Here is a 12,609-nt window from a genome sequence, read left to right as displayed (position 1 = left end):
AACTTTATTGTACCTAGGTTCAATAAGTAAGACCCTATTATATCTTTTGCGAGGAAGATAACTTGATATGATGAAAGCTTAAAGTAAATGTAAATGAGATAAGAGCTTTGGGTAAGCTCTTAAAAAAAATTATATTTTAGAGATGTCTACTTCAAATGATCTTTCCAGATATTTGGTAAAGTCCTAGAGTTGTGCCGAGACTTAACTGATGGAAGTAAATTATTTAACTAGGTAGTTTCAAAAAAAATAAGATACTGAGCCATCAATTACTAAATAAACTAAGGTATTTAGGAATACTAATAAAAAATGTTTGAACTAAACATAAGTGAAATTCTCAATCAGTGACATTGAATTCTGAAGAAATAGAAGTTCACGGCCAGTCGCGACGCTTAGTGCGTTTTACTAGACATACACACAATATTACATCACAAAGACAACTGGATTTGAAAGGAACCGGTTTCCCCTGGACTGCTAGATGTTCCGTTCTCCCCATTGAACGCCGTTATTTGAAAAAAGGTGCACAGGCTTCAGCCGACCGCCAGACCGGGGCTGGGCAGGACAAAAGTTAGGCAGGCAGCCGAGCGCGCCGGGTCCCAACACGTAGCGGGTGGGAGAACAGGAGCGGGGGGCGGACGTCGCTTCGCCCAGAGGGGGCCCGCCGGCCGGTTGGCCGGGCCGGACGGCGTGGGAGGAGGGAGGCGGGGACTAGGGCGGGGCGTGGGCTGGAGGGAAGCGCGGGTTCTCGTGACGTCACGGACGGGGCGTGTCGTATGTAGATATCCGAGCGCAGGGGCTGCTGGGCCGTCGTCTGGTGCTGAAACACGATACGGTCTCCCGTGGCGTGGGAGAGAACTGAGGAGTTTCTGCTTGAAAGTGCGTGGATCCGCTGTGTGGAAGGCCCAAGAAGGGTCGGGGGTGCGTGGCGGAAAGTGAGCGTGCGTGTACAGTGAAGGGCGTCTGAGGTTGTGGTGGGGCGGAAGGCCGGCAACTCATACTTACCTGGCAGGGGAGATACCATGATCACGAAGGTGGTTTTCCCAGGGCGAGGCTTGTCCATTGCACTCCGGATGTGCTGACCCCTGCGATTTCCCCAAATGTGGGAAACTCGACTGCATAATTTGTGGTAGTGGGGGACTGCGTTCGCGCTTTCCCCTGTTTGTCTTGGTGGCCTAAAAGCAGAATTAAAAGAGGGCTTAGATGATAGGCGGGGGAGTGTTGTTGTAAGTGACCGCTTGTGGGAAGAGTACGAGAGGTGTCTTCCGCCTGTCGAGGAGCTTTCTTGCGATGCAGGATCCAGTCAGAGAAGCCTTTTTCTGCACCAGCCCCACGAGATCAGAAGCGGCCGCGTGGCGGGCTTTTCAAAGTCCGCCGGTTTTGTGCGAATCTGCCCCTACCTGTTTTCCCACGAGTGTTTTGGTTTTGGAGGCTTTATGTCTTACGGGGTCAGTTGCCTTGCATTGTTATGATTGTACGCCTTAGTCTTTACGGGAGATACACTGCTTAGATGCCGTCTCACCCACCCCTTCCCACCCCAAGCGGCCTCTTCGCATGTATGGAACCCGCCTTTTTCTCTCTAGGCCTCTTCTCCTGTTAACCTTCCCAGGCAGAAAGCCGTACCCCTGTTTCAGCCTCGGTTGTGCACCTGACTGCTTCAGTAGGTGACAAACTAGGAAACCTCCTTCACGTTCCTTCTTAGATGGCAGTAGAAATCGCCCCTAACGGTTTTTTGTTTTGTGTGTTTTGTTTGTTTTGTTTTGTTCTGTTCTTTTCTTTCGGTGAAAAGTTTCTCCCTATGTGAAAACATCGACCTACAGATTAGAAGAAAACCCCAGGCCGAGTTGTCGGCAGTTTTGTGGGCTATTCGACAACCCCTTTCTCAGGATGTGTTGTGCTCACTTCTGATTCACAAAGTCCTGCTGGCGAATAGAAACGACTGGGCCAAACAGAAAAGGCAGGACCATGGCGGGAAGGGCTGTCCTCCCCCTCGTGGCTGCCTCGGGGACGGCACGCGTACATCCGCTCAGCCCCAAGAAGTCTCTGAGATCGGAGGAGGTGCTGGGAGTGGGGTGATGCAAAGAAAACTAACCAAAAAGCACACAGGATGCAGATCGAGGATCTAGGTCATTCAAAGTGAAAGTAGAACATCCTGCTCTATCTCCCCAACAGCGGGAGATTTCCTTCCTCAAATATGAAATATCTGCACCAAGACCAAGGTTAATTTTTAGTGGCTTACTGATGGGCCGAAGAATTGATGCTTTTTGAACTGTGGTGTTGGAGAAGACTCTTGAGAGTCCCTTGGACTGCAAGGAGATCCAACCAGTCCATTCTGAAGGAGATCAGCCCTGGGTGTTCTTTGGAAGGAATGATGCTAAAGCTGAAACGCCAGTACTTTGGCCACCTCGTGCGAAGAGTTGACTCGTTGGAAAAGACTCTGATGCTGGGAGGGATTGGGGGCAGGAGGAGAAGGGGACGACAGAGGATGAGATGGCTGGATGGCATCGCCGACTCGACGGACGTGAGTTTGAGTGAACTCCGGGAGATGGTGATGGACAGGGAGGCGTGGAGGGCTGCGATTCATGGGGTCGCAAAGAGTCGGACACGAATGAGCGACTGAACGGAACCGGTGAGAAAACCGGTTTTAGGAGTTTTTAACAGACTTCCTCACTCTCAAGGTTGTGCACGCTGTTAGGCTCTGGACCCCTGATGGAGGAGTTTCTGACCCACCAAAGAAGCCGATCAGTAAATAATACCGTGAGGAGGACCGGCTTGGATATTGGTTTCCAGGCCTGTCGGACACACCGAGGTTATTAGGAAGACATTGGGGGTGGGTCTGCAGTTAGGAACGCAGCTTCTGGGGGGTGCGGGGTGGGGCCTCCTTTTCAGTCATGTTGCCACCACTGGCCTTCCGGTTTGACCTTGGGCCGACTCCCATTTGCTAGGCCAATTTTGCAAGTGTCATATGAAAGTAATAATCATAAAGTACTTCCATCAAGTTCTTGTGTAGATTAAATGGGATAATCAAAAATACACCTGTGGCTTACATTACTTTGAATGGATTATGTCCTGATAGGAAACAATCTAAGATGAACTTGTAACTCTGCAATAAATTGTCTTTGTGAATGTAACATCCATTCAAAGTAAATTCGTATTAAAGAATTTTAAAAATGTAAATGGAATTTGTAAAGCATAAGCCCACAAAAGGGACTTGCTTGTAGCAGCTTTGTTCGTAATAGTCCCCAAATTGAAAACATTTCAAACGTCCATCATGAGGTGAATAGATATACAGGATTGTGACATATTCACTCAAAGGAATAGTACTCCTCGCTGAAGCAGTCCAAATACCTGATACATGGCAACAGTCTGGATTACTCTCAAACGCATCATGCTGAGTGAGGAAAAAAGAACATACTCTGTGGTTCCATTTATGTGAATTTCGAGAACTGAAAAATCGATCCACAGAGACAGGACCGAGATCACTGATGACCTGCGTCAGGGAGCCGTAGGGGGACTGACTGCAAAGGGGCACAGAGGACAGTCTGGAGTTCTGGAGATATTCTTTTTCCTCGAACAGGATAGTGGTTCCATGGGTACGTTCGTTTGTCAAAAGTCATCAAACTTGAAATGGATGCGTTGTCTTATTTTCAAATTATACCGTAAGACGTTTGATTTTTAAAAGTAATGAGAAGAATCATTCCCAAATTTAATGTCTTAATTAAATTGTTATTATAAGCCTTAGGGAACCCTTTCAAAAAAGCATCTCTCGTGTAGACAATTTAATTGAAAGTTCAACAATTTCTTCATTTTTCTTTATTTTTCTTCCATGAAATTTATGCACTATTAAGTTGAATGCTTACAAATAAAAATAGAATCTATAAGAGCTCTATTTTATAAAAGTATGGTGGTGGTTTAGTCACTAAGTCGTGCCCGACTCTTGTGACCCCATGGACTGTAGCCGGCCAGGCTCCTCTGTCCATGGGATTCTCCAGGCAAGAATACTGGAGAGGGTTGCCATTTCCTTCTCCAGGGGATCTTCCCGACCCAGGAATCAAACCCAGGTGTCCTGCATTGCAGGCAGATTCTTTACCAACTGAGCTACGATGTATTTTTTTCCTTTCTGTTGATATACCGAAATGACTCCGTCAATATGTAACTACCTTAACAGAAGTTATTTTTGAATTTAACATGTCTCAAAATTTTACATATTTGTATTTTCTGCATCATTTGAATTTTATGAACTAAGTGTGTATATATATATATGTTTTGCCAAAACGTAGAATAACAGTAGTTAATTCCGGGGGTTGGGACTACGGGTGGCAGCTTATTTTCTCACATACATATATTTAGACAGAGTGCCTGAAGAACCGTGGGCGGAGGTTCGTAACACTGTACAGGAGGCAGTGATCAAAGCCATCGCCAAGAAAAAGAAAGGCAAAATGGTTGTCTGAGGAGGCCTTACAAATAGCTGAGAAAAGAAAGGAAGCAAAAGGCAAAGGAGAAAAGGAAAGATATACCCATCTGAATGCAGAGTTCCAAAGAATAGCAAGGAGAGATAAGAAAGCCTTCCTCAGTGAACAATGCAAAGAAATAGAGGAAAACAATAGAATGGGAAAGACTAGAGATCTCTTCAAGAAAATTAGAGCTACCAAGGGAACATTTCATGCAAGGGCGGACACAATAAAGAACAGAAACAGTCCTGTATTCTGGCAAGAATACACAGAAGAACTATACAAAAGAGATCTTCATGACCCAGATAACCACGATGGTGTGATCACTGACCTAGGGCCGGACATCCTGGAGTGTGAAGTCAAGTGGGCCTTAGGAAGCATCACTATGAACTAAGCTAGTGGAGGTGATGGAATTCCAGCTGAGCTATTTCAAATCCTAAAAGATGATGCTGTGAAAGTGCTACAGTCATTCTGCCGGCAAATTTGGAACCCTCAGCAGTGGCCAACAAAGGTCTGTCTAGTCAAAGCTATGGTTTTTCCAGTAGTTGTGTATGGATGTGAGTGTTGGACCATCAAGAAAGCAGAGCGCCGAAGAATTGACGCTTTTGAACTGTGGTGTTGGAGAAGACTCTTGAGAGTCCCTTGGACTGCAAGGAGACCCAACCAGTCAATCGTAGAGGAAATCAGCCCCAAATATTCTTCGGAAGGACTGCTGCTGAAGCTGAAGCTCCAATACTTTCGCTACCCGACGCGAAGAACTGACTCGCTGGAAAAGCCCCTGACGCTGGGAAAGATTGAAGGCGGCGGGAGGAGAAGGGGACGGCAGAGGACGAGATGGTTGGATGGCATCACCGACGGGATGGGCTTGAGTTTGAGCAGGCTCCAGGAGTTGGTGATGGACAGGGAAGCCTGGCGTGCTGCAGCCCATGGGGTCGCAAAGAGTCGGACACGACTGAGCGACTGAACTGAATGCCTGTTACGTGACTCCTCTTGGGTGTTTTTTCAAAAGAAATACACGGACTTAAATTTTTTGTCAAGCATTTTTACAGTTTGCTGCTTTCGGATCCCACTCGCTGACTGACTTGACAAGTTACTTAACCTTTGTATGTCTCAGGTTCCTCATATGTGAAATGAGGATGATGACATGATGCAAGCCTTTTGAAAGGATTAAGTGAGTAAACCCATTTAAAACTTGTAGACCATGCCTGGGCACTTTGCCTGTCTTCATTGGGTGTAAGCTCTTGCATTTTGGGAGCAACACTGCATAAAGATTGGGTGTGATTTTATTTGTTACTGACACTTTTCAGTGACTATGAACCTTCCTAGAGAGACGAAAGCAGTGACCTCCCGGACTGAGAGGGTCTGCCAGTCTACTAGCTCATGTGATCAGCCCATCAAAGGGGGAATAATGGGCCCATTGCTTGCTTCGAGAATGCCCGCCGCCCCCAAATTTATGGTTTTACAGCGGAAAACATTCCTGCACATGACACAAGACCCAGGATTTTATGAGTGATACATATAATTACACAAACATTTAAGTTGGAAACACAAGCAGTGAGCTTTACTCATATAATGTGTACGTATATATTATATACAGGTACATACGACCCAAAATTTGTTATGGGAAAAAGTAGACCCTGATCCCATCCCACATTTCTTTTCTTCGAAGAATAAACACTTTAAGGTCAGGAAACCGACTGGCCGTTTATCCCTTTATCTCTAAATAAATACTGATGCTCCGATTTTCCAGTTTCCCACCCCAGATGCTGCAGACCGGCCTGAACAGGGGAAAGTGGAGTGTGTGTGGTTCCCTGCCTGCCAGTCAGTCATCTCCAAGGCAGCCGCCAGGACTTCCACTCACCTGCAGACCCACACAGCCCACCTCACCACTCCTCAGGGAACCGCAAACGGAACTTTGCCAGAACAAATGCCAGGCCAGCAGCTTTGCGATTTGGGGTGAACCGGGTTCCCCGACACTTCAGTAAAGGGTGGCAGCTGCTCCAGCGTCAGGCGCTGTGGGTCGCCCCAACCCAGGGACCGCCCCGCCACGGTACCCGCCCGCTCCTCTCCCTTCCAGTCCCTTTCTCCCTTCGGGCTCATCCTCTGTTCTCTCCCGCTCTTGCCCTTCCGGCGATCTTTTCTTTGGAGGAGGAAATGGCAACCCACTCCAGTATTCTTGCCTGGAGACTCCCATGGACAGGGGAGCCTGGCGGGCTACAGTCCGTGGGGTTGCAAAGAGTCGGACACGACTGAGCACAGAGCACGCGCGCACCCCTTTCTTTTCCCGTCCTCCAAAGACAGCTGCGTCAGTCAGTCCTTTGTAACCGCTGAAAGTTCCAAAATACAAGCGTCGGAGAGATGCTCCTTAGAACCGCGAAGGGAACCACCTTAACTAGCCATTCAGGTCCATCACGGGCCTCATCCGTGTTTTTCTCACGAGCAGTAGAGGACACAAGTGTTTCCATCCGCTCACGTCATGGGGTGTCTTCTCCGTGGAGCAGAGTCTCGGCAGGACGAAGGGGGCCCGGCCGGGGGTGCGGACTCCAAGCAGCTCGTCTCCCCTTCGGCCCCGGAGCAGCCTGGCCCGGCGGCCGTGGCTCAGGGACCTGGGGTCGCCTCAGACGCGGGAATCCGCGACCTTTCAGGCTGAGCTTGGGACCAAAGGAGGAGATTTCCAGAAGTCAAGGTTCAAATCTTGGCCGAACAGCGGCTTTGCGTGCCCAACGGAGACTTAGGAGCGAGAAACTCGGAATAAAATCAAAATAAACTGGGACAGGGTCAATAACAATTCAGAATAATAGAGAACCTGACTAAAACACACTTCCTTCCCATTCAGGTCTGGAACCCTGGACCCGAAAGCTGCCATCCTGGCTGGTCAGCGACATCGCAGGCCCTCCCCGGCACCATTTACTCACAGGCACAGCCGTGCAGTTACAAGGCGTGCGGTGCGAAGGCCCCTCGCGGGGCAGGACTCCGTGGGTTCAGCCTCTGCCTTTCACTCCAGAGACCCAGGGGACCCGACGAGGGGGCGGCACTGGCTGGGCCGCTGCGCCCCTGGCCGGGGCTTGGAGGGCAGAGGAGGGGCCGGGCTCTCATGGCCAGCGATGGGCAGAGCCGCCCGGGTCCAGTGAGGATGCCCCGGGTCGGTCCCACATCTGTCCGCCGTGTCCGTGTGAACCACGCCGCTGAGGGTCGCGGGAGCCGGAAGGCGGGTCCTATTAGGGGAGTAAAAAGTGTTCTTCTTCTAACTAGGCAGAAAGGTCCCACCGAGATTTGAACTCGGATCGCTGGATTCAGAGTCCAGAGTGCTCACCATTACACCATGGAACCCCCTCGGGAGCCGCCTGGCCTCCATCGCCAGACAACGGTATCCGCTTCTTTAGCCTCCATACGTCCCACCCATAAGCTCAGGGCAGTTCTCCTAAGGCCCTGAGGAGACTCCAATACGGTTGACTCCCGTGGGTGCTCAACCCTCTTGCTTTCTCTCTGCTCCTCTCCTTTGATCGACTCAGCTCACTCTCACCTCAGAAAATGAGGTGAAATCCACCTTGGATTTTGTGCCAGGGAGGACCCCCTTAGCTCTCCATCACCAACCGCATAGTCTGCCTAGGTTAACCAGAGTTGTCCCATCCGGAGGGAAAATTTCTGCAAATAAGAGTGTTATTTTCCTTTTCTTTGCCTTCCCCCTTTTCCCATAGCCCAGAGAGGGCAGACGGTTGTCAGGGCAGGAGGCGGGGTTTCCTGGGTCCCTTAATTTTCTCACAGCGCTGATCACACTCCTGAGCGGCCAGCACCTCTTACGTGTAACATATAAAGTGTGTCAGCGGTGGAGTGGGAATGGAGGCAGGAGAACTCTTCTTCTTCATATATTTCTGATTTGGAGAGGGGTAAGTTATTCTCACAACAAGTGTCTATTTGTTAGATTTACCATGTAAGTAAGAATAACTATTTACAGAAAACAGTCAGACAAACCAGCTATACTCACCTAAAAGTGAAGTCAATGTCTCTCAGTCGTGTCCAACTCTTTGCGGCCCCAAAGACTGTAGCCCACCAGGCTCCACTGTCCAAGAGATTCTCCAGGCAAGAATACTGGAGTGGGTGGCCATTCCCTTCTCCAGGGGATCTTCCGAAATCAGAGATTTAACCCGGGTCTGTTGCATTGCAGGCAGATTCTTTACCTGCTGGCCCACCAGGAAAGCCCCATACTCACCTGGGGTGACTGAAGATCAACCGCATGTCGTGGAGGACACGAGACAGGGCTCTGGCACTTAGGCAGTCCCAGACTCTTTGGTCAGGTTGGTCAAGTCAGTTTCTCTCCCATTTCTTAACATATCAAACCCAGAAATTGCAGTTTAAAAAAAGGCGTACAAATATCAAGGTACCCAAGAGCACTGATTGCTGAATCATAGAGGCTGCACATCCAAGTTGTCTTAAGTATAGACAGTATTTATGAACACAAAATACCACCAGACTAAATATTTACACGTGGAATAGATATAAATCCTATCGTGGCTCAGAGTAATAATCTCTACTTCTTCATCGTACCCTAAAACCGTTTCTTCCCTAATCTGATACACAGAACAGAAAAAAATAGCACCTGTTTTTAGCTGGCCAAAACACAGAGTCAGAAAGAAGCCCAGTGTTGCCTGGAGATGTATTTTGTCCCCAGAGACTGGACAGAGGTTGACTCAAGGAGGAAGGAGGCAAAGGGGAGGCGGGAGGCTCTTGTTATGAGGAGGAAGTTCACAGCTCCAGGGTGAGAAGATGAAACTTCTTGGAAACTCAAGATGTTGAGTGGTAACGAACAGCACAAAGTGCTCCACCAGGAGAACTTGAAGAAGGGTCAAGGTTTATGGGTACAAGGACCCGAAACGGACTCTGACTGATATAGGAAGAAAAGAAATCCCTGGGTTTTCTCGTTACCACCACGTTGGCGCTGCTTAGAGCTCGGCGGCCCTTAGCTCCGCTGTCTGTGCGCGTGTCCCGGGGAACCATCGGGTTGGGAGGATTTTTTAAAAATGTGGGAGGAAAGAGTCAAAAGCTGAAGATAGCCCGATATCACCGGTCTTCTTAGCTCTACCATCGCCAGATTTTAGTTTGGAAGAATTTGAGGTTATTGAGGGCAACGGCGGGTGGCAGAAATCAGACTCGGTGGAAATCTAGGTTGGCTCCAGTTGAAACAGCTTGAGCCGGGTCCCTGCGACTCACCTTCTGCACCAATTACCAGAGCGATGACGTCGAAGTGAGTGGGTAGAAATGAGAAGATCCAGAGTTCCCATCTTCCCTGCCCTGCTCCTCTCCATCTGCCCTCTGCCTTGACCTACCCATGGGACCCCTCAAGGCATGCCAGGTACTTCCTCCAAGACCTATTTAGGGACAGGCCTTGGATATTCTGAAGCGCCTTTACATGGAGCACAAAGATGATGATGATGATGATGATGATGATGATGATGATGTGTCTTTTGCCAAATGGATGAGCAGCTTCTGGGGTCACAGCTGGATAGAGGAGGATGAGTGAGGACTCCCGGACCTCCGTGGATCACAAGATGCCACTTACAGGAAAAGCTCCCTGCCCTGCCCACTTCCTGTGCTTCCCAGAATGATGTCGTCTGCCAGCCATCCTAGAAGGTATTCTTATGAGGACCAGGGATTTCGATGCCACACGCATGTGCGGGATCACAGAAAGTGCTCAGGGGATGGGTCATTCAAGGAGCCATTAATGGGATCAAAAGGAAGATCCCATTCCAAAATTCAGTCATTTTCAGACTCCTTTGAACAGCAACTGTGCTTTAGAACCAAACGTTCCGTCTCTTTGGGACCTGAGAGCAGAAAGGAGAGAAATGAGAGAGAACGCCGGTTTCTGGAAGTGAGGTCTTGCAAGAAAGGGGAGGAAAAAAGGAGCTCTAGGAAGGAAGAGCGTGGAGAAGCGTACCTGCCCACCTTGTCTGAAAAAAACGCTCAAATAACCCTTTGCTTCCACACCACAACTACCGACGCTGCTGTGTTTTTTGAGCCCCAATTCACCAGACCCAGGAACGGTACCTGTAAGAGGGTCTGCAGATGCTGAGTGACTCAGGTGGGTGGTTGATTCAGCTGCTCCCCAAGACAGCTTGCTTCATACCCCACCTGCTTTTCAGAGTATGATCTGTTCTGTTGGCCTTTTAGGGGAATAGAAAGAATAAAAGGTATTTTAATAGAATAAAATTATTCTTGAAAATGTAAAGAGAGATATTTAAAGAGCCACCCACACATCTTCACCACCCCTTCTTCCACTAAGTAAAAGTCATTGGTGTGACTCAAAAAAAAAAAAAAAAAAAAGAAAGAAAGAAAGAAAAGAAAAGAGAAAGAAATCCCTGGAAAGTATGTTGAGAGATCACAGAATGGCCAGGGAACCTGGAGAACCGGGCTCTCACAAGGGGCAAGGACAGAATCAGGTGAGGTTAGAACTGGGATGGGTGGAGATGTGTGTTCTTCCCACTTCCTCCAGCCTGCACGTCGGTGAAGGCTGCCGATGAAGGGCGGCCGAGCTACAGCAGAGCAAACTGCAAGAGCAATCTTGGGAAACTTTGTCTTGATTCTGTTTACAGAAAATCTAGAAGCAGCGAGCTAATTCAAGGTGAAATAAATAAGGGTAAGGGTTTGTCAAAAGATTCTGACGATAATGACACTATTTATGATGTCTCTGCTTTTGACATTAGATCCAGTAGTTTCTAAACGCAGGCACACCTGACAACAACAGAATGAAGTAGAATGCGCTCATTGGTCCCATTTTACAGCAACAAGAAGGGAAGCACAAAAAGTTTTCTTTAATTTGTCTAAGGCCACATAAAGTGAAGTCGCTCAGCCCTGTCTGACTCTCTGGGACCCCATGGACCGTAGCCCACCAGGCTCCTCCATCCATGGAATTTTCCAGGCAAGAATACTGGAGTGGGTTGCCATTTCCTTCTCCAGGAGATCTTCCCGACCTAGGGATCAAACCTGGGTCTCCCCCCATTGCAGACGGATGCTCTACCCTCTGAACCAGCAGGGAAGCCCCTAAGGGCACATAAGGACAGAACTATTTTTACAACCCAGAATTTGTGCACCGGAGCACAGCTTAGTTGGGTCTTTCTTCTCAAAAGTGAGTGTGTCAAGATTTCTCTGCTGCAGAGATGGGAAGACGACCAAGAAGAGGAGAGAAGGCAAGAGAGGGAGGAGGGAAGGGTAGAAGCACAAATTCTTTTATTCTCTCCTTCCTCCCCTCTCCTTTTGCCTCCTTCACTCTTGGGTCTGCCAGCCCTCTCCCTCCTTCCCCACTCTACGACCGGACTGAAGCAATGTTCACCTCTAGGGATCCTGGCCCAAGTCTCCTGGGAGGTCTCAATGCCCTCCTCCCAAACCCGCCTTCCCCGCTTGGTTTTCGCCCTTTCCCGCTCCCAGGTGGACCCCACAGAACGCAGCCTACCCAGCTGGGCGCTCCACCCGGCAGGCAGTGCTCCGGAGACCTTTCCGTTTGCCCGCCCAATGGGGTGCTGCGAAATCCAAAAACCGGGATAAAGGCTTTTAAAACAGGACTGTTCACTTCGAAAACTATTCCGTATTTCCATTCTCAGGGGTCTTCATGGGACGAAGGGCTAAAGACGACAATGTATTCATCCAAGTCCTGGAGCGTCCCAGCGAGTGCCAGACTCTGTCCTGGGCATGCTGACACAGGGCGACCATCCCCGCGACCAATGTGCTTAGTCGCTAAGTCCTGTCCGACTCTTTGCCACCGCATGGACTTAGCCCGCCAGGTTTCTCGGCCCATGGGGATTCTCCAGGTAAGAATACTGGAGTGGGTTGCATGCCCTCCTCCAGGGGATCTTCCCAAACCAGGGATTCACCCCGGGTGTCCTGCATTGCAGGCGGATTCTTACCGTCTGAGCCCCCAGGGAAGCCCACTCTGGCGGAAACCGCCTGGTGGACGCAGGAAACCGAAGCACAACCTCGGCGCCGGAGGCCTTTGCCTGGGTGGGCAAACTCTCATTCGTTGGGTGTAGGCGACGAAACGGGAAGAGCCATCATGGGAGCCCACCGGGTGTTTAGCTGTCCTTGGATCTATTTCGGTTCAGGCCCGGAAGCTTCGTGCCCTGGATGCCGGTTTCTCCGGGGGCGCTGGCATCTGTGGCGGGTAGGGGGCAGGGAA

At 49.4% G+C, this 12,609-nt stretch overlaps 1 protein-coding gene, 2 non-coding genes and 1 pseudogene across 3 annotated transcripts in view; 3 read left to right on the top strand and 1 right to left on the bottom strand.

Annotated features, from left to right (window-relative positions):
• Positions 1 to 7,722, top strand: part of LOC129656397 (translation initiation factor IF-2-like) — an 11,371-nt gene extending 3,649 nt beyond the window's left edge. Inside the window, exons 4-5 of the mRNA XM_055587081.1 lie at positions 517 to 873; positions 7,282 to 7,722. Of these exons, the coding sequence (XP_055443056.1) occupies positions 517 to 873; positions 7,282 to 7,722 (798 nt within the window). The remainder of the gene's footprint in view (positions 1 to 516; positions 874 to 7,281) is intronic.
• Positions 992 to 1,155, top strand: LOC129656728 (U1 spliceosomal RNA). The gene has a single exon (XR_008716514.1). It is a non-coding gene; the product is annotated as a U1 spliceosomal RNA (small nuclear RNA).
• TRNAQ-CUG (transfer RNA glutamine (anticodon CUG)) lies at positions 7,704 to 7,775 on the bottom strand. The gene has a single exon. It is a non-coding gene; the product is annotated as a tRNA-Gln (tRNA).
• Positions 7,776 to 9,650: 1,875 nt separating this feature from the next.
• LOC129656066 (leukemia NUP98 fusion partner 1-like) lies at positions 9,651 to 10,712 on the top strand (annotated as a pseudogene).
• The last annotated feature ends 1,897 nt before the right edge of the window (positions 10,713 to 12,609 follow it).

Source organism: Bubalus kerabau, chromosome 6, assembly GCF_029407905.1.
Source record: "Bubalus kerabau isolate K-KA32 ecotype Philippines breed swamp buffalo chromosome 6, PCC_UOA_SB_1v2, whole genome shotgun sequence".
In the NCBI taxonomy this organism is placed as follows: Eukaryota; Metazoa; Chordata; class Mammalia; order Artiodactyla; family Bovidae; genus Bubalus; species Bubalus kerabau.
The sequence above is the reverse complement of the archived record's forward strand: the minus strand, read 5'-3'. Positions and strand labels throughout refer to the sequence as shown.